The 21,272-nt window shown below is 42.6% G+C and overlaps 1 protein-coding gene across 1 annotated transcript in view; it reads left to right on the plus strand.

Moving 5' to 3' along the window:
- Positions 1-483: 483 nt before the first annotated feature.
- The window catches only part of TET1 (tet methylcytosine dioxygenase 1), a gene marked incomplete at its 5' end in the record, with an annotated part of 57,735 nt that continues 36,946 nt past the window's right edge, over positions 484-21,272 (plus strand). Inside the window, 2 exons of the mRNA XM_084265326.1 lie at positions 484-2,421; positions 9,063-9,113. Coding sequence (XP_084121452.1) covers positions 484-2,421; positions 9,063-9,113 — 1,989 coding nt within the window. The remainder of the gene's footprint in view (positions 2,422-9,062; positions 9,114-21,272) is intronic.

Below are 21,272 nucleotides of genomic sequence, written 5' to 3' on the forward strand. Positions count from 1 at the left end.
ATGTAAACTTCATTCGCTCTTACTCAGGGTTGATTAGTGAACTGTTAATAAGGTTGAGAAAGTTCAAACTTCGTAGAACTGTCATGAAACAGTCAATAGGAGATGTTGCCTGGTCATTTGAGCTCTGTTTGCGTCTTCATTTGTGTAACAGCCATTTAGGCAAGTTTTCCATTCTGCACTATACTGTTGGCTTCAAAGTTTCTGTGTTAATTGAATGTAACATCCAATACCAGTGTTTCTAATAACATCCAATACCAGCGTTTCTAATTCTGCCTCTCTGTTTTTACTGGTCAGTTTGATATCTGTGAGCCCTTTCTTAATTAGAATTATATTAACGTTACTCTATCTCTTTCTCTGTTTCAGAGTTAACGCTGTATCACCACAGAGCGCAGCAATGGGAGTATGCAGTTTACTGAAAAGTTCTCTTAAGAGCTCATGATTTTTTTCCATCTCTCCTCTTAACATTTCTACTACTCCGCAGACATGGCTCACCACGCGAGGCCTTCCAGATTAGCCAAAAAGGAGGAGTTGGGGAAAAGGAAAACTAACCAGGGCAAAAAGAAATCTAGCCAAGTGAGAAAGAAAACCACAAAGGCTTCCACAAAAGCTGTAAGTTCTGGAAAAGGCAAAAAGCCAACGCAAGAAAAAGATGTTAAGAAAAAACAGCAAGAAAAGAAACCAATCATGAGCTCTTCAGGTAGACTTCTCAGGAGCAGTATAAGCAGAACCTTGTCTGGCGCATCTTGGGTGAGTTTGGAGAAAGCTGACAATATCCTCTTTCATAACCAGGATTCATTCAACATCAATGGCTTTACAATGTCTCTCCGTAACCGATCATTCTCCCGTAGATTGTCCCAAACTCCAATTGCAAAGCCAAGGAAAGCTGCAGCACAAAAAAGGCTAGAAGCGAAGGAAAAACATGAACAAGAAGCCTTGGCAGTAGTAGAAGAAAAAAACGTTGAAGCAGGGGAAAGTGTTTCGAAGCCAGATTTAGCACAAAATGAGTTAGCTTCGCTGCCTGTGGAAGATACTCCATGTAGTGCAGGTGAAGAGCCTGTTATCGTATGCGCCAGTCAAGACAAAGAGGTAGAAATACCTGAAACAAATTATTCCATTCCAAGCAGTCAGGTAACTACTGATGATACAGGAGTGTCAAAGGTGAAATACAAGCATGAAGACCTGCCCTGTGAGCAGACACCCAGTGACCTCGATACGGGTAGTTCGACTGAGGCATTTGTTGAAGGTGCTGCACTTGTGCTTCCATCCTGTCCTTCTGACTCTGCAATCACCTCTGAATCAAACTCGAAGGTGTGTGCGGAGACTCCCTTCGATCTGGTGCCTAACAGTGAAGAACCTGACTCCAGTTCTGTTGATACCTCAGACCTCAGCTCAGCAGTACTGCTGGAAGAGTTGGTCCCACTTGCCAAATCCCACATTGAAGCAGAGTTGGACCTGGTGCTAAATAGTGAAGAACAAGACTCAAATTCTGTACCTATAGTTACCTCTGAGTTTAACTCACAAGAACATTTATTAGAAGATGCAAGCTCACTTGCAGAGTCCTGCTTGAAGGTGGGCTGGGATTCAGAGCCTGAGAATAAAGACGTTGCTTCAAATTCCAGCTCTGTAGCTGCCACTGAATCAAATTCACTTTTACATTTTGAAGGTGTAAGCTCATTTGCAGAACCCCACGTGGAACCTGTTGTGGATTTTGTACCTGTTCACAAGGAACTTGACTCTAATTTGGATTTGAGCTGTACAAGAGATAATTCAGAATCTGACTCAAAAAACATATTTACAGTATGTGAACCAGTTTCTGATACCTCTTTAAACAATATCCAAGTGGAGGACATTGAACAGCTGGTGAAATGCATTGATGCAGAGACATTAATTTTGAATTCAGGTTATGTCCCCACTTTATCTCCAGATTTCCAAAAAAGCACAGTCGATGAGATCTCTGGTGAAAGCTCTGGACAATTCGGACCATTTCCTACAGGTTTTGTTTTGGAGCTGCCTTCAAGCACGGAAATCTCTGCTCTTGCCTCAGAAAAAGCCATAAATGCAGGTCTGCCAGCTGACTCAAGACTGCAGCATAATGATTATTCATCACAGCTGGGAAGAGTCGGAGTAAGCTTGAATTTGGTTCAGGACAGTGTGAGAGACAGCGCTGAAGCAGTTGAGGCCTCTGGGCCATCCTCTCTGAAGAATCCAGCTGGCGATTACCCTGTTCCATACTCATCGCTGTTCCCTATGCTGGAGAAGAAGAAGCGAAGGCGCTGTGGAGTCTGTGAGCCCTGTCTGCGGAAGACAAACTGCGAGGAGTGCAGCTGCTGCAGGAAGCGCAAAACCAGCCACCGGATATGCAAAAAGAGAAAATGTGAAGAACTGAAAAAGCCGCCGCCGCCAGTCGCGCTGCCTTTTGAGGTAAGCCAGAGAAGTTGCGAATTAAGTCACTCTTTTGAGGCTTGAGGTACATCTTGAAATTCTGCAAAGGGAAATGCTGGTCACTGTACAGCTTCAGAGAGCTTAGGGTTGCTGTTGGAGCTAACAGGTTATTCAGTTAACTGTCTCTTGTCGTCTGTAGAGGTGTGTAAAGTGAGCTGGAGTTATTCTTGTTCCTGCTGTGTAAATGCATAAAAGCAGAGGTAAGTATGGCTTTGACTCTGTGTTGCAGATACTGGCCAGAATGAGGAATTCACTGAGGGTGTGAAGACATGAGAAAGATTTTAAATACAAAATATGGGGAGGGGAAATGAGTCTTAGGACACTAAATTATTAGGGAGAGGGTGGTCTATGTTTCAAAATGCTTAAGGTTAAAAAGCAGGGGAAGGGACTCTGTTTGCTCTTCAACTCAGACACAATAATTTGCTTGTGATGACTGACAGATTTGGCGGAAATAAAGTTAAAATCTTCAGGATCAAATTGTAGCTGCATTTCCCCTTTCACATCTCTGCCTTTCTAATTGTCTATTCTTCTGTTTCTCTCATTTCATTTCTCCTGTCTGTCTCCCTTTGTCTTTTACCACATCCCTCACACATAATTCCTTTTTCTGTATTTCTTACTCATTTTTCTGATCCATCAGCCTTTTATAACCCAGGTCATTACTTTTGGAACAAAGAGGAGGGGAAAAGGCAATCTGTATGCCCCTGTGATAACAGCACTGACCTGAGAGAGATCAGTTCAAGATCAGGCTTTAAATCAGGTAAGTAGGGAGTTGAACATGATTTCCCACATCCCAACTGAATTCCCTGTCCTCTGAGATGCAGAGCTACCTTCTTCACCTCCGCGTCCTCTGGAAGTGTTCTGCTTTGTATGATCCAGTGGTATGGTACCTGAGCCATGGACAGGGAGATGCTGTTCTTGGTAAAACACTGGGACATTTGCCTTGGGATGTGGGAAACTGAGGTTCAAGTCTCTGCACCAGCAGTCCACACTGGGAAGAGTGCACCTGCAAAACCTTCCTTGATAGCAGCTTCATTAAAGCAGCATGTTCTTACAGCAGGTAGAAGTTCCTGTCACCTGTGGAGATCTCGGGAGACTCTCTGCCTTGTGCTTACCAGGGTTTGCAGAAAAGTCTGTTCTGGTTTTAAGGTAGGCAAGAAGGGGGTGGAGAGGGGGAAGTGCTGTAGCAGTGAAGGCATAAGATATGCTCTTCTTTGTGGTGGAAGTATATTTAAAGTTAAGGAAATAGGTTGGCTCAGTTCATTCAAAAACATCTTTGTCTCTGCTGCTCCTAAATGCTCTTTAAAAACAAAGAAAACTGAGGGGACAGCTGTAATGTGGCTTTAGATATTGAAACAATAAAGGTGATAGAGACCAATTCTGACTTTATACAACAAAAGCGTAGAGATGTTGTGTCTTTTTTGTACATTTAGTCAGTGGGAATGAAGAAACTTATGGGAGAATAATGGTGGAGTTGAGGTGGGAAGTGATCTAAAAGCCATGTTTTAAAGAGAGATTTTGCAGGATCGGTGAGAGGAAGCACTCTGGCTTTTCTGTCAACCTTTGTGTTCTTGACTAAACATACTTGTTGCTCAGGCTGACCTTCTCCTTGCAGATTAGTTTTGCCCCTTCACCTTTGTCCTCTTTGGGTGTTCTTTTTGCTTTCTTTACAAGAGATTTCTTGTTTCTATTCTTTTCTTTGCCAGTCTTTTTTTTTTTTTTTTTTTTGTATGTGTACTTTTGTTTTATTAAACTGGTCACACTTTGTAGGATGCATTTAGAGCTGCACCAGAGGCCTCCTTCATTTCTCATTAAGTTTCCTGTGAAGCTTGAGTGCTGCACAGAGGAAATAAAAGTATTCCTGACATCTAAGAATATGTCAGGTGTTTTCTTATAAAGTTGTGTCTGAATGAAACCTGGTGCCTTTTCAGATATTCCTAGAAGTGAGCCTCGCCTTTTTCGTAATCTCTAGAAACCATGCTCTGAGAAAATGAAAGAGGAAAGTATCTCTGTGATGTACATATGTTACCAGAGCTCTTTAAAGATGTTGTGATAGGGGGGAGGTGTTGGGGGATGGGGAAACACTTTATCACTCTGTTCAGCAGCTATCCTTTAGATAAGATTGTAGCGCTCTGGAAAGGGAATCCCACTGTGTTTTCCCAAACTGGTACGACCAGGACTGAAATGGCTTGGGACTTCTGTGACAGTAACACTTTAGGAATAGAGGGCAGCTGGGGAAAAACCCAAACTGTAAGTCTCTGTCCATGGTATAGAAAGTGAACTGTGAACGTAATAATGAAGAGAAATGAGGTTTAGCTTCAGTGCATTCCTTCTTCAGAAGAGACATGCATCTCAGTGGAATGTAAGCATTTTTTGGAGGTGATTCACTGGGAGGAGGATGTAGGGGATAGAATGCTCTGCATGAGCACACTTTAAACATTGGGTTTTGCCTTAAAGGGAATTATCTTTTCTCGTTCTAACCAAACAATGCAAATTCACAATGAAATCAGGGAGAGCTTCCTACATGAAATGGCTGTGGGATAGCCAGTGCAGACCTTGGCTGTCCATTCATACTGCTTAAACGGTTTTAAAAGTGCTGGCTTTCCTTAAGAACTTCCATGGATTTACAGTCACAGAGAGTAAGGCCTGCCTGGTAGAAGCTGTGAATGTAGACAAGACGTGGGCATGTGTGCAGGACATGTTCCAGCACACGTGCCCATGTCTGTGCAAGGATTCAACCCTCAGAGTATTGGTTGTGTATTTGGAGCTGGTGTTAGCTGTGTTACTGTTACTTTCTTTAATGAACCCATAGTCCAGAAAAAGACTTAAACTATATTGGCTCAAAAAGCGTAATTTGAAAATAACATCCATGTAAACCTTCCAGTGACACTTTACCTTGCTGAATGTTTTCAGGGATGTGGTATCAAGAAAGCCTGGATAAAGCATTGTGGGCTCTATTTCGCAGTCCCTGTGGGTAGTGATGTTGTTAGGTGCAATGCCCCTTTTCCTGAGGGATTCACACCGTGCCTGTGTGATTAGGAGATGGAAAAAAAAACCCTAAAATGCATAGGTTGAAAAATTTTGTTTTACTGAATTTTTTTGAAAGGCTAGCCTGGCAAATAAAAATGTAGTAAGCAAGCCTTGAGAAGAAGAGGAAAAGGGCTTTATGTTGGGTTACTGCCCTTCTCAGAGTGAATAATGTGGGAATGCCTCACAATGGGGTTTGAAAAGTTTACGTGCACGAGTGTGATGCTTCCATGTTTTAATTTCCAAGACTGCTGTTTTCTGAAGTAGTGTGGCAGTTACTGCAGTTGATTTCACAGCTATCTTCTAGCAAAAAAGCACATTCCACTTCAAGAAGCTGCCTGCTTTGCTGCCCTTGCACCGTTACACATGTCAAGGCTGTCTGGATGTGTTGCAGTGTGGGGCAAGGCTTCAGAACCAGTGTGTAGGTAGGGATGATGGCACATCAGTTATTCTATATTCTCTTCAGAAAAAGAATTCCTGTTTTGCACAGGTGGATGTCCCAGGTGTAGTGGTGCACAGTTGGTATGAACCTCCTGGGTGCTTGCAGTCATTGATTGAGCTGACTGTGGTGCATGGGAATTGGACTCGGTGGCCGTAAACATACAGGGCTGCTGTGGGGCTGCTGCAAAACTGGCATCTGCAGGGAGCCTCCATCTCCAAAGGTTGCTTTCTTCAAGAGTCACTGAGGTGCTTGCATTGGAGGGTTCTGCCTGGGGAGGGAGCCCACTTGGGCTGAAGGCATCTGCTGGGGCAGGAGAGCTTTAGTTTGTGTTAGGTCAGGGATCGCTGGTAGTTCAATAGGACCTGGAGTCAACAGACTGAAAAAAATCAGGTCACTGATGGTGAGGGGTCACGGGACTGACCAAGGTGTCTCGGGACATCTTGTTTAACAGCTGTAATCCGAGCAACGTGAAATGTTAAATGACAAGGGCCTGCTTGCTTGTGGGTTTTTAACATGCTACTGAAAACCCAGAGGTATTTAAAAAGGATGCTGCAATTATGAGTTGGTTGGGACCTTTCCAGAAAGCCATTCTTGAATGGGAAATGCTGATTTAAGAGAAATGTTTCACAGCTACTATCTGTTTGGATGCAACTGGTTTTGGGGGGAAGTTTCTCAAGGTTCCAAATGGGATTTCTGATTAAAGCTTTAAAAGGGGGGGATAGTTATTAGAGCAGCTCTGTGGTTGGGGTATTTTGCGTGATGCAGACCAGGGGCTTGAACTTTGGTCTCCCACATCCACTCTGTCTCCCCATGGATTTTTTGGAAAGGTTTGCTCTGCTTTTGGAGCACACCCAAATGTCGAAATCTCAAAAAACAAAACAAAACAAAAAGGCAAAGTGGAATTCTTGTTTCCTAGCAGGACCTACTTATAATGAAGAAATTTAGGCTTTGTGGTGTTTATTTTACAATAGACTCCAGAAATATTTTAGTGAGTTAAATTTTTAAAAGTGTGTGCATAATGATCTCTTGAATATAATCCTTGGGAATTCTGTAAGGGCTCCATGGGCTGGAGGGGGTTGGTAATGTGTGGTGAAGATGAGCAATGCTGCTCACAGCCTACTCCTTGGATGCAGGGCAGGGAGTCAGAGTAGGACAGCTTACTTGTGTTTTACACTACTGAATCAGAATACTGGGTTTTAGGTTTCTAAGCAAACTTAAATATATTTTTTATCTTTTTTTTTTTTTTAATTTCTGGACCATAAAATGACCTAAGTAGCCAAAGCTGCAAAGAAGAGTCAGATCATCAAGTGTACGTACCTCTCTTCTTTGTATTACGCCTAAAGACCCTTGCAGGCTTGTGGTATTTTAGGAAAATATTAGACATCAGTGTTTTTATTTTACCTGATCCTAAATCCTATTTGATTCAGTACTCTGGTGCAACAAATGAGAAGATTAAATACAACGTAGCAATAAGTGGTAACAATGAGCAACATTTTTCTCCTGCTTGATTGAGCACTGCAGAGGGAGTGTTGTTCCCGTATCTGAGCCCTCCCACTTGCTAACTGGTTTGCACCATTAACTGGGAAAGAATGACATGTGTGATTTAGCAGTAGGTACAGAAAACAGCTTTGAATTGGAGTCCATAACTGAAAAGGAAGATGTTCGTGTTGCTTTTTCATGTGTAGTGCATAAATCCAGGGCCAACATGTTAACTTGTCAATGGCAAATTGTTTCAGGAAATGCTTGGGTGAGTAGTGGTGAGTTAGATACCTTGTTGTTTGTTCCATGTGGGTGATTAGCAGGTGCCTGTCTGATACATTAGGGCTTGGTGAGAAACTCCCTACTTGGGGTAGAGCGGTGACCCCTCCAACTTTCTTCCATGGAGGTGAATGTTTTAAGCAGGTTGAGACACAGGCAGATGATTGCATTTTGTCTTTGTCTGGTGGGCTGTTTCCATTGTAATCAGTTTGCAGCAGGTACTTCGTTAGGCGCTGTGGGAATGGATGAAGACGGAGCCTTGTCTTGCAGGTTGCGCGCAGGTTGCGCGCAGCAGAGCATGGTAGGCAGGGTATGTGTGAGACTCCTGGCTCTCAGGTCGGGTGGGTACTGGGCCCTTGGTCTGGCGGGGCTGTGTGGCAGTCCCCTGGGCTCAGGACAGCTGGCAAAGGCAAGCCCTTGGCTGTGGATAGCAAGAAGGGCGCAGCTTCCTCCAGTTGAGCGGCGATTTCTACTCCGTCCAGGCAGAGCCGGGGTGTGAGGGGGAGCGTTACCGGTGGAGCTCCCCAGGAGCTCAGCCCCATGATGCACCCCTGTCCCCACGGAGTCTGGGGGGACCCTATGGCTTGCGTGGGTGGTGTCTGGCCCTGTCTGACGCTTCGCCGTCCCGCTGTCTGTCTGCGTGCGCACATGCATGTGTGCAGGCGCGCGCACGCATGCAGCTCGGCGTGTGCGCGGAGCCACGCGTGCGGGCGCATGGGCAGCGTGTCCTCGCCTGACCCCGCACACAGCGGCCCTCGCGGAGCCGACAGGCGCCGGCGCCGCCGCCCGGGTGGGTGCCCCACCTTTCCCCCGCCGCCGCCGCCCGGGCCGGGCACGCGCCCGTGGCTCCCCGTCCGCAGGCGCGGCGAGTCCGTGCCGCCTCTTGCGGAGGGCCGCCGCGGCGCCCGCACAGGAGACCCTTTGTTTGGGCAGGGCCGGCGCGGGCGCGGGAGGAGGCCGGCGGGGGGCGCTGCGGGGGCGCGACCGCCCCATTGGCTGCGGCCGGCCCGCGGCTCCTCGCGCCGGCGGGCGCGCGCGGTAGGCGGGGGCGGCGCGGAGCCGCACGAGGCTCGCGCCCGCGACGCCGCCTGGAGGAGGGCGCCGCTGCGGCAGGAAGCAAGATGGCCGCCTCGTGGGCGCCGCTGTGAGGAATGCGGGGCACCAGCGAGGCCGGCTCCAGGGGGGCGGCGGCGGCGGGGCCTCTCCCCTCGGCCGTCTCCGGCGTCGCCGCGTGTCGGGGTGGCGGCGGAGGGGCCGCCTAGAGCCTCCCCCAGCCCCTCCAAAGTGCCGCACGTAAAGCACTCCGGGTGTCGGAGCAGTGTTGCAGTTCGATAATAAAATCGGAGGTGTCTGCCTTTGTGACCACAACTTATTCTGCAATTTGGTGTTTTTTTAGGTTCTAACTGAAAACAAAAGGCCTCAGAGGAGGAAGCAAAGAGTTTTAAAGGTAACCGATAATCGCTTTAATATTTATCCCCTCGCATTTTAAGCAGCGTTTTCTTGTCATGCAGGCTAGGGATCCAAAGGGTTAATTTCCGGGAAGCGGCGCTTTCCAGCTATTCAGGAGATTAGCTAATTTTAAAAGCACCGAACGTGTTCTCTTTTTAATTCCCTCCCTCTTCCCCCGACCCCCCTTTCTCCTCCAGCATGTTGTATACATATTTGATTCTTTCTGCACAAGTTTGCAGATCAAAAAGTTTGCTTTCCATTGCGTCGGCGATTCACTTTATTTCCTCCGTTCCTACTTTTAATACTTCCAAAGGTAGCAGTTGAACGTTGGTGGTGTTTTTAGTGTGCAGATTTTCTGGCATCTGAAATTTGACGTGAGAAGTCAATGTTATAATACAAGACAAATTACCAAAAGTGGAAATTTTATGCTTGCATTACTGTAGTGTTGTTTTCCTTTTTGCTTTAAACTTTAGAACACCTCAAGTGAAACTGAAAAATCCGTGAACTTAGCCTTCAGCTTCATGTGGTAACATGTTTCTTCAAAATTCGCAATAACAAAAGATTGGTCCTTCAAATGGGAATGGTTTTGGTTTTATAGACTGACTAGACTAATTTTTTTTGGAAGAAGTTACAGGTAGCATGTTGATACTGCATCTTTCAGTCAGGTTTTAATATCTTGAATATAAGGAAGTCATTAATTCTGTTGTTTCAAACTAACATGTTGGAGGATGGATGGTGGAAGGAAGATGGGTGGTCTGTGTGAGGTGAAGCTAAGGGAAACAAGAAAAAACCCCATGTTATTAAACTTGCTTTGTAGAGCTATTCTTTTATACCAACTAAATGTAATAGAAGACAGTGTAGTGTTGTTTCAGTACATTAAAATTTCAAAAGTTACTGGATACAGCGGATTTGATAAATGCTGAAGGTCTGTGGTGTAATTTATATTAGAAAACATTCCAGATTCTTGTAAGTGTTGTCTTATATTACAGAGACTTGCTTTAAGGAGTTACAATTTTGTAAGGCAAAGGAAAGATAAAAGTTAAGGTTATTTGCTCCTTGCTTAAACTTACTTGACTTGCAAGTATGTGCAACCTCAAGGGTGTCTGCCTTCGTGTGGGAGTAGTGGTGCAAGCCACCTCCCTCTATGCTTACGGTAATTGTGGTTGTACAACATGAGCAAGTGTGCTTTTTACTTAATAAATTATGTTAAAAACAGCGTTTTTTTCATCATGTGGTGGGTATGCTTGTAGTTACTCATGGCAGTTATTGCCGCCCTTGTAGCGTAGTGCATGGGTGTAGTTAGAACTTCAGCGTTCGTTCAATCTACGCTTTGTGTGGTTAAGTTGATGTCGTGTGCAGAGCAAGGGCCTGTCTGTAGATGAGTCAGTACTGTAACACGTAGTTGGTACGGCACTTGTTCTGGCACGGCGTGAAGAATCTCTCTCTCTCTCTGTGTGAGGAGTGTCTGTAGACGGGAGCAGTTCACAGCGGACCTCCAGATATTTCTCTTGGAGTTCATGTTACCGCTGTTGCTGATCTGGCAGGGCAGGTTGCTACGTGCTATGATGCTGTTGTTCCTCCAAAAAACCTTCTGAAGAGTTTTTGGGTCGGTGTGGTGGTTTTTACTCCTTGACTTTCAAATGGAAAGGCTGGCCTGCTTTTGCGCGTGCGTAGTATCATGTTAGTCATTGGAGTTGTTTCATTCTGGCTTGACTTCTCCTCCTTTGCTGAATTGATTCTAGAGTGTTTCCTCTTTGGTTTTGGGTACTGCTCTCTCTATTTTCTAGCGTTTCTCTTTGTGGTGCTGAAGTGTATTTTCTAAGTTCGTTCACTTGCACGTGCCAAGTAAGGCATGGTACCCCTGAAGGTATCTCACGAAACATCCAGGTTGGGGTTGGTGGGGTTTTCCTTTGGTTTTGAGGGGGTGTGGAAGGAGGTTGCTCATCTTAAGCTACATTGCAGCTTTGTCAGCTGCAGTAAAATTAGAAAAAGCTACATAATGTGCAAGACTTCTTAACAAGGGAAACTTTAGAAATACAACTTTCTGGTCTATGACTTTCTAACCTGGCTTCTGTTATTGGTGGGATGGCTTTGTAAAGTAGTATTGTCATATCAGTTGAATTTTGACTTTGGCATTTGTTTTAATGATTGCAGAGGTTGTATCACTGGTCAGATGCTCTCAAATTTTTAACAGACTACTTCCTTTTTTTTTTTCTTTGTATTTTGTTTCAAATGGTATTGTAATCTTTCTAGGAGTACTTGTAGTACTTTCTTCCACTAATACATGGAGTTTTTTTCTAATCCTCCTAAGTTTTTGTTAGTCACACATTTTTACCTACTTGGAGAATTAGTGCTCTTTCTAATTGTGCTTGTTGGGACCAACATATTGAGGAATTCTTCTCCAGGGGGTGAAGATAAGCAGTGCTTTCCTGTTTTCAAAGCAGGTTGGATAGATATAACCATTAAGACTCAAAGTGATACATACTGTTTTATTGTACCCTTCTTTTACTATTTGTCATTGTCCACACCTGTTTCTGTGCTCCTTTCTGGTTGCTGTAGAGTCACCTAGGAAGTTCTTCTGTGCCATGAATATTGTATTAGGTTCTCCATGTTTGTTTTGAAAGAACATCTGAAATATTCATTGCTTCTAGCAAGCAAATGCTCATTGAAGAAAGAGTCTTTATGAGTTCAGAGTAATGGATACCAAGGAAGGAATATACTCATGGTTTTTTTTCTTACAGAATATATATTATGTGTTCTCCCTTGTTAAGCAGAGACTGCTTTAATGTTATTCTTGATAGTGGAAAGTCTTTACAGAAACGATTCATACTTTAAAATTCCCTGGCCTCCTTTCCAAAGGCATATTATATCCTCTGGTTCACTTATTATCATTTTCCTTTTAGCCACTTCCCAATATTCTCACTCAGTTTGTGCAGTGCAGTGCACCTCTTAAGAGTGGGGAGTTGTTTGCTGCCACGTGCAAGTTCATTAGCAGAGAGCTCAGAAGAATGGGACAGTTGAAGGTGGCATCATAGTGTCAGGGAAATCTGCAGTTATCAGGTAGTCTCAACAGTGGCACCAGTAAGGAAACCTCCCACAGATAACAGCTGATGAAGTCTAGTCTGTGGTCTTTCTACTTGGCTCTGTGGAGCCAAGGCTACTGCTTGGATGGCTGCAGATCTTTGCTGTATTGCTGGAGATGTAAAAACCAAAACAAACCAAAAAAAAGGGGGTTAGAGGGTGTGCAACTGTGGGAGGGATCCTGAATAGCATACACAGTGCTAAGTGAGCATTGTAACTGCTGTATGTTCTTTGTTCTCTGGCTGATTCTATTTGTGATTTTATGCATAAACATTATAACGGCAATGGTGCGCGCCAGAAAAGTGCAAGCAATGCCTGCTGAACTCTGTAAAATCTGTTCAGTTGAAGCCAAACCAAAAGCCAGAGATGAGTCAGTATCTAGAACTTTTGGTTTGTTTATAAACATGGTATTAGGAAACAGTAAAAGTTTCATTTCCATCAAAGCTGCAAATAAATTAAGAGAGTGATTAAGTATATTATTCCACATGTACAAAGCACAGGGGGTTTTATTAAACGCAGTTTTAAAATATACAGTTGGTTTGGCAGACCTGCGGTGTTACCCTTTTTACAATGCAGTTTTAGTTTTCCTGCTTAAAGAAATAAAATACACTTTTTTATGTTGATGTATCTGTTAACAGGAGTTAAGGAATGTAACTGCTAATGTTCCTGATAATTTTTTGAGTGAGCATGGATTGAACTGATATTGAACATTTCTTTTAAATTATGTTGTATGCTTTAAGTGCAGAATATCACAGAATATTTAGCTGGAAGAAATGAAATTTTATTACTTTTTTCCCCTTTTAAAATAAGATATTAGCAAGTCAATGGATAGAGTTGTGCTGCAGTGGAGTTTGAGAGGAAGAAGACAGAACAGTGTAATAGAAGTTGGAAAGGTTGTTGTCCAGAAAATACTTATTTGTTGTGTTTTTTAAAGAGACAGTATCACCTTGGAACTTATTCCTTCTGGAAATACTCATTAGAATTGCTTTCAGTGCTGTTTGAAGGTGTCTGTGTTTCTTACGTGCTTCTTTCCCTCCTGCTGATTGATATGGAGAACCTGATTTTGGTATGTGAATGGCCTACAGAAATTCGTTAACTTCAATTTTTAAATTAAGATAAATAACTGGGCTGTTAACATAGTTTAAAAACATCTAGGTATAAGTTTTTCACTTAAATGTTCTTCTAATTTTGACCTTCCTCAAACTGGATGTGTGTCTGTCTGCATGGCATTCCATTTTGTGTTTCTCTTGGTAGGCTCAGGCGCCTCGCTCGATATGCACAGGCATGATTAATGGCTGTCATTCAGTAGCAGCCTTCCACGTGCAGCCTTTCCAGTCATTCCTCGAGAATGCACTCGTGAGAGCGTACGCAGTGCCTCCATATTTTGTTTGTACAGCACTGCTAAGCCTACTCACCTATGTAGACTTTTTTTGAATGGAGTCCCTAACCAAGGCGGCATTTGTAAATGGCCTGTAAATTATTAATCTTACACTAGTAATTTTCTAATCATTAATTTTTCCCGCTGGTTTCTGGGGGAGTTGAAGCTTGTTCCTTGTGAACTTTTTTCCTGTGGTGCAGTGAGCTGGATAGGATGAGAGACACTCTCCTTCCCTTGCCCCCTGTTCCTGCAGAGCTCCCTTCCTTCTTGGGACCCCCATACCGCTTGCTCAGCAGAGCTGCCATGCTACTTTTTTTGCCCCCACAACTCCTCAAAGTCTTGAGGGAAGAAAGGGATACTCTCCTTTGAGAGGAGGATGGGAAGGAGTAGGGTTTTCTGTTTTAGCTCATTTGCTGTAGCAGAGCAGTTGTGAGGATAGCAATGCTTCTCCTCAGGGAATGGCAGAGGCACAGTGAGGCTGGAAGTGTTGAGTCAGGCCAGGCTGAACCTGGTGCTTACAATAGTTTTGGAGAGGTTTTGCATGTTTTGAATCACTGCTTGTTTGTAGATTGTGGCTGTTGCTGTGTGTTTTAGTGCAGTGCTGGGCCTTTCACTTCAGTAGATTTAGAGGTGGAGTGTCTTAAAAAGGTAGACAAGGTGTTTGTGATCAAAAGTGTCATAAAACAGTCAGTAAAAGTGACAGTTTGTGGGAAGGAGGGAAGCAAAATGTAATGTGCATGTGTAGATGAAGGCCAGAGGCATGGGTGTATCAATACATTGTTTACGAGTTCTTAATGAAGTTACAGCCTTGCAAAATAAACACTAGTTTCCTGTTCCAGTTACGTTGTGTTGTTGGTATTATTTGTATTCAGTACTGACTTATGAGCTTTATTGGATACTTGTACTTGCTGCATGTAATACAGGCATGGAAATAATTGAGATGGCTTTACAAATTCCAGAAATTGGTTATCAGTATTTGCTGTTTGCCTGTGCATTTAGACATATCTAGAAAATACTTTGAGTACCACTTGTTTAGATAGAATATTGCTAAACAAGCTTGTTTATTGCTTGTAGTAACCGATGTGGCAGGAAACCAGCAAGAACCCCTACTCTTACTTAAGTGGCACCAGATTTTCACTTCTGTGTTTTTTTCCTTTCTGTGATGTTGTATTAAGAATTACATATATGAGAAAGTTAAGTTGGCAGATACCACTGCAGCAAAATGCCCACTGACATTAGGAGGAGCCTTGCCTATGTAGAGACCAAAACATTTCTTTCCTGAAAGAAATTTGTGACTGTAGGATCTTGTTGGGGGGAGGTAAGAGGAATCCATGCATTCTTATAATGGTATTTGCTTTCAAAGTGCCAAATGAATGGAACTTGACCAATATCAAGAAAAAATGGAAACAGGAATTACATGTAAGGAACTAACAATAATCACTTTTCATTAATTTATGTAAAATTACTATATCCTAACAGCTGTAATATGAAGACTTTTGGAATAATAGGACTCTTCAAAGCCGACTTAAAATTGAGTGGCTTTTGTCTTGACAATTTGCTGTGAATTCCTTTCTCCGTCAGTGTTTTGTTGGTGCCGTCTGTATGGTATTATAATTCATTTTCTGTGGTGAAATTTGTCTCTGTTTAATTTTCCTAGAATATGGGTTTTGCTGAACTTGTGAATAAGAGGAAAAAATTGTGGGTATTTAAAATTGTAAAGCGTTTATGTGTTAGATGAACTCTGCAGTATAGGCTGTTGTTGCAGTGCTGCTGCAGCACAACATTGCTGTTACTCCATTGAGTGAAAGTTGGTACTCCTGTATGGAGAAAGTGGAAGCTACATATAGTGTATATTCCGTTTTCAAGTTCATTTAAAACCATAGGTGTGCTACCTGTGAGACAAGAGAAATATCATTTGCTGGTTTTTGGGGCATTTTGATTACAAGAATAAATAAAACATAGGTGGAAAATCTTGAATAGTGCTGCAGCCTTGTACCTCAGTGGCTGAAGTGATCAGCATAACTATTTTTCTTTATTTTATCTGAATTACCTTTAGCTGTTCCTCTGGCATACCTGTCACTGACTTTTGCTGAAGAGTGTTAGTTACTCCTGTTAGTCCTCATCAGCTTTAAAACCAGACGAGAACATACCCATGAGACAGATGTTTAAATTTGGAGAAGGCCTGTGTGTGACGTGTTGCGATGTGTATCTGGGACTTGTGCTGGTATTTCCAAGTGAGAGGAAAACAAGGTACATGAGTGTGAGGTCTGGTTAGTGTTAACTTAGTCGCATGTCTCCTTAGCTGATCAAGTCTGAGAGCTGCCACCAGCATGTGGTAACTTGTAAGTAATATGGTTGGATGCTGAAACTGGGCCCTGTTCAGGACTTTACTGAACTGAAACTGAAGGAAAAATATGAACTTGTATCAGTTTGGTTCAGGTATGGTAATGCAAGACCCTTGTGATCACTTGGTCTTGTCCTAAGAGGTTGTAATACTGTATTGATGTATTGAGATGAAGCATCATGTTTTAAAGAACTTGAATTTGAATATTCCCATGGATGAAAAGTGCATCGAAACACTTCAGCACGATGACTAAAAGAATCTTTATTCCTTCTCTTCTCCACTGCAAAAGTGTCCAGACTCTGTTGGCCTTTGCCTAAAGTCATTGAGTCTTACTATGCTTTTGTCTGCTAGAACAAGGAGCCTTCTGTTATCAGCTTTCTTTTCCACATAGACCTAGCTGCAGTTTGTGGCTTTTCAGTTTTCTTTTTCTTTGGTAAATCGCAGAGAGTGAGCTTGAGGCTTTCACTTCAAGATGTTTCAATTCTTTGTCATTCTTACGGTCCTCCAAACTCTCTCCAGCATATCAATCTCTCTCTTGAATTGGGTATGCCAGAACTGGACCCTTTATTCCCCTAGCAGGTGCAGAACTACAAAGTGCAGGATAGAAAGTAACCAGTCTTTCCTAGCTATATTGTTATTTATGCACCCAAGAATCTCCCTAACCCGTAAAGTTGCGATAGGAGTTTCTATAGTTACTGTGACTATGTTAATGTTCTCTTTGAAGTCATTGCTTTTTAAGAGAGAAACCCGTGTTTTGTAAATATAGACCTCTGTTTCTGTGGCTAGATGGACAACTTCACTCTTAGTGGTATTGAAATGTGTGCTTGCAGCTGGCTTGCCAGCTAATTTAGGAAGCATCATGTTTGCTCTTTTCATTATTTTCTATTTTTGTATCGGTATTAATTTCGCTGTTCTTTCAGATCATTGCTAAAAATGTTACATATAGCTGTGATCTGTTCCCTGAAGACCCCGTTACGAACGCTGCAGTGATTCTCCGTTCGCAGTTAAGGGTCAGGCAAGTACGCCTGTAGTGCTGTGGCGATGCTTTCAGAAACGAGTAGACCACAAGAGACTTTAGCTAGAATGGATAGATTCAAAGACTGAATTTCTTTCATCTTTGCATTTCAGTTAATGTGCATTAGGGGGAGGTTCTGTTAGGGAATACATATTGCTGCTGATTGTGCCATTTGTCTTTCGTGGCTTGAGTGCTGTATTTTCCAGACCTGCCAGTGTCCCTTTGTCAAAGACAAATGATTAATTCAAAACACCAGTTAAAAAAAAAAAATCTAACCAAACAAAAACCACCAAGCAATACGCTTGTTTGCTTGCTTCTGTGGCAGAAAAAATACTGTAATGTTTGGGTTGCTTTCCTTTTTTCTTTCTGAACACACACACTTCTCTGGTGCCAGTGTAGGACAATAGTGTCCTTCACTCCGTATTTTTTCTTGCTTCTGTTTGTAGCTTTCACAACCTAGAGCTCAGGGTTGACAGAAAGAGTAATTTGAAGTTGTGGCTAAGACACCCTATTTCCCTGTAGTAATCCAATAAATAAACTTTTTTGGGAGCTAGCATTTGAAGTCCTTAAAAGCCAGAATTAATATCCTGCAATTTTTTATTTTGTTAGTAAGTACATCCTTTAGGGTTTGATACTGTAGATCTTTAATAGATGTCTCACTGAAGTTGTTGCATTGGGTTAGCAGGAGGACTGTGTTAATGTTAAGAGAGGAAATGAAGAGAACAAAGATACAAAGACTTTAAGGCCATAATGTATTCATTCCTCCCTCAAGGAAAGACAAAATTAAGAACTTTTCTGGTGAGAAAGCTGCCTGGTGTTTGAAGGTGAAACAGAGAAGATAGCTAAGCTGTAGCTTGGGAGAATGTTCTTTGTTGTTGTGGCTACAGAGTAAAAAAAAAAGGCAAAACACCGTCAACTAGAGCAGACATTGTAGCTGCAGCATGATCCAGGGTGAAATGGTACTTGCTGTGATACTCAGTTGGTGTTTTTGGCCGGAGCTGGTACTCAGGGTCAGGGGAGTTGGGACTGGGGGGGTCCCTCCATGGAAGACGGACATCTTGGGATCTATGCTGCATGTCCCAGGTCAGGTCGCTTTCTCCAGGTTAGCAGAACCTCTTGTTTCCCTGAGTTTGTGTATAAACCCAGCCTCTCTGCTAAAACTTGTCAAGGACATGTTGTCAAGAGTAGAGGTTATTTACTTTGATTGCAGTAGCTTCTAAAAGGCAGAATTGTTACCTGTACTGCCCCTCAGTGCCCTCTGTGACTTCAGGAACAAAATATCTCGTGCATGCAGGCTGTGTTATGTTAACCAAGGGCCCCAATCAGTTTATCTGCATGAAAACACATAGAAAATGTCCCTTACCTGAGCTGCTGAAATGCAGTATGCCAAGAAACCCCTTTGTGTCCATGGGTGTTACACAAATGTGGGGGTGATTGCTTTATGGCTCTAGCGAGGTTTGTGAGAACACGCCCCAGCTTGCAGCTTGGTCCCAAACTCCCTGTTCTTCACTCTGGTAGCCTGTTGGGAAACCCTGCTCGGGCTGTAGCCGTGGGCAGCAGCAACTCACAGTATGTTGCTGTTGTCAGCATTACCGTAGTCAAATGTGGAGTGGTGTGGACCTAAATAGAAGTTTGTCCTTAAATATAGTATTATGTCTGCATTTATTTTGGAATGCAGAAAACTTGTCTGTACTTAGAAGGTGGTCTATACTTTCCACAGCACCCACTTTGCTTTTGTCTCGATTCTAACCAGGGCACAGCTTTCTACACAGTGCTCAGCATAAGCAACTGCTTCTCCATACCTGTGCTCTTTTGTCTCCTTATCTCCTGTCCTGTCCATCTCTTATCTCCTTAGCCCTGTACGTTAGCCCTGTACAGTGCAAGTCCTGGATTCCACTGAGTATTTCTATGCCCTGGGGAGCAGATGCTAGAACAGGAATAAATTCCAGAGGAGTAAATTGTTGATGTTCAGCTGGCTGGTGCTTTCTTACCTCTTGGTGAAGCAGTGACATCTGACAGTTGGACCACGAATAAAACACCCTGTTCTAAGGTTAGATGAAGTATTTTTGAGTTTTTCTTCCAAACAGTTTTTCTGAAAGAAAACTTTTTTTGCAGTATTTGAGCTCTGAGGAGCTGCCAGCTCTGTGCCAACGTGGAAGGGCATGTGGGACTGGCTACGTGGCTGCAGACTCTACAGCAGGATCCAAACTTAGCCATTGCTCTGCAGTGAAAAAGAGATGCAAAGTGCAAGTGCTTCTCACCCACTCTTCTTTTTACACTGATGAGTGTTTTGACCTTGGAAGAAATGCCTTTTGGGTCATACTGGTTATTGGCAGAAGCCAATGGTACTGTATTCTTGTGATGACACGAGCACCTATGGGGAGGAATATAGTTTGGGGGTCTTCATGTTGGTTGTCATATAACTTTGTAGTGACCTGCTTGTAGAGCCATTTTACCAGCAGTTCATCTGGGCATTATCTGTTGTTTCTGGCTGTGTCTTTTAGTACATACAGTGTGTGTTGTTACCACCTATAGAGGTCTGAAACAAGGGATGTAAACCTGTGTCCTGTGCTCTGGTGTACAGAAGACATGGAAATGCCTTTAGTGTTGTATGTGATTGTGGCTTGCTGGAATCTTTGCATTTCTTTTAACACAAGATGCTTCAGAGGTAACGTTAATATTAAGTCTGACCCTTTTCAGAGTGGTGAAATGATTTGCTGTAAGTGGCTTTTCATGTGTGCTGGAAGCATTAGCTCATGGGGTGAATTTGTGTGTGTGTGTACAGGAGATAATGTCTGGTTGATGTTTAATACAGCAATGGCTACAGCAGACTGTACTCCATCGTTCCTGTCCTAATAGCACCAACTGCTGCAGAGTCTAAGCTTGAGCATGATTTGTTAGTGTTGTATGTCTCCAGATAAAGTAGTGAGTGCTCTCCTTAATGAGGAAGAGAGGAAATTACTTTTATTGATCTGCTTGATTCTTCAGCTTTTCATTATGCCTGTGTAAAAGATTTAGAAATCAATCAGATCAGACTTAGGTGCTTAACTTCCATGGATTTTAAGACTGTTGCTTGAATTTGTGGAATCCTTGCCTCTAGTTTTCACTACCTCTTTTCATGGGGTTGTGTTTTGGTGGTTTTTTTTTCTGAGCCTTGATTCAGAACTTGAAGATGATTACTCCTCCTAGGTTGTTCGGCAGCAAAAGGTTTTGCTGAGCTATTAGTTTTGGTCTGACAGACTTACAGTGAGAAGAATCAAATGAACTCTGCCCCTGCTACTATGTCTGCACTTCTTTTTATGTTTGGAAACAATAACCTCACATACAAATCAGAAAAGGCCACTGGAAAGTCTGGAGAGAGAGAGAGAGAATAGGTGTGGGGTTTTTTTTAAGATTCATTGCAATTCACTAATAGAAGAGAAAAAGCACCATAGTGCTTCAAAGGAAGAGAGTTTGGTTTAAAAAAACCCTTGATTTTATGATAATATTTAGTCTTTGTGTGGAAAAATAAAGTATTAACCAAATCATCCCAATGATATGATTCATCTGGTTCTTTTTTCTTCCTCCTTGCATGTGGGCAGCTTCCAGTAATGTTAGTGGAAATTATGATGGATAAGGAATAATTTTATTTTAAAAGTAATCCCGCTTTACTACTGGAGTTTTATGGAGACACAGCACCGCACCTGAGCAAATTAGGAAACATCTAGAGTGGTTTTGAGTGTAGCAGTGCATTTTGGTCAGATGGAAGTGTTTTATTGATGAACAAATGTAGTGGAGAGAAGTGTGATGATGTTGTTGCACTTTGAGAGCTGTCAGTTTACTCTGTCATATCTTTTCATCTCTGCTGCTCACAGACCAACCCTCCTTTCTTTTCTCTCCTCCTCTTATTGCTCTCAATTTACCGGACTTAGATAATTATTTTTTTAATGTAGCAAGTAACTCCTTCTAAAAATAAAGGGAATAAAAAAATTTGGTGATGTGTCAAAAACATACAAGTGCTGGGGAATTATTTAAATATTTTTGCTTCTACCTCCTCAACCTCCTAATTATCTAATTATTTTTTTTTTAATAACAATTATACGTGGTTGGGACAAGTTTTGGACCAATAGATGTCTTGGATGTGCTTTTGCTGAAGAAAAACCAGCCATTTCATATCTTAGCTCTTTCAAAAGTTAAATTAAGGTAATTGAAATTCGGCTTTTCTACATAGAATTATGGGTTCTTACTTTACTGTGGTAGACCCTTAAAATATTTCCTTGCACAGTTGCTAAGGCCTATGTAATGCTTTTACCCCTGCTAACAATAGAGCTGCTTAACTGCTATTACGGATCCCTTAGAA

This window comes from Gallinula chloropus (genome assembly GCF_964237585.1).
Source record: "Gallinula chloropus genome assembly, chromosome: 5".
Lineage (NCBI taxonomy): Eukaryota > Metazoa > Chordata > Aves > Gruiformes > Rallidae > Gallinula > Gallinula chloropus.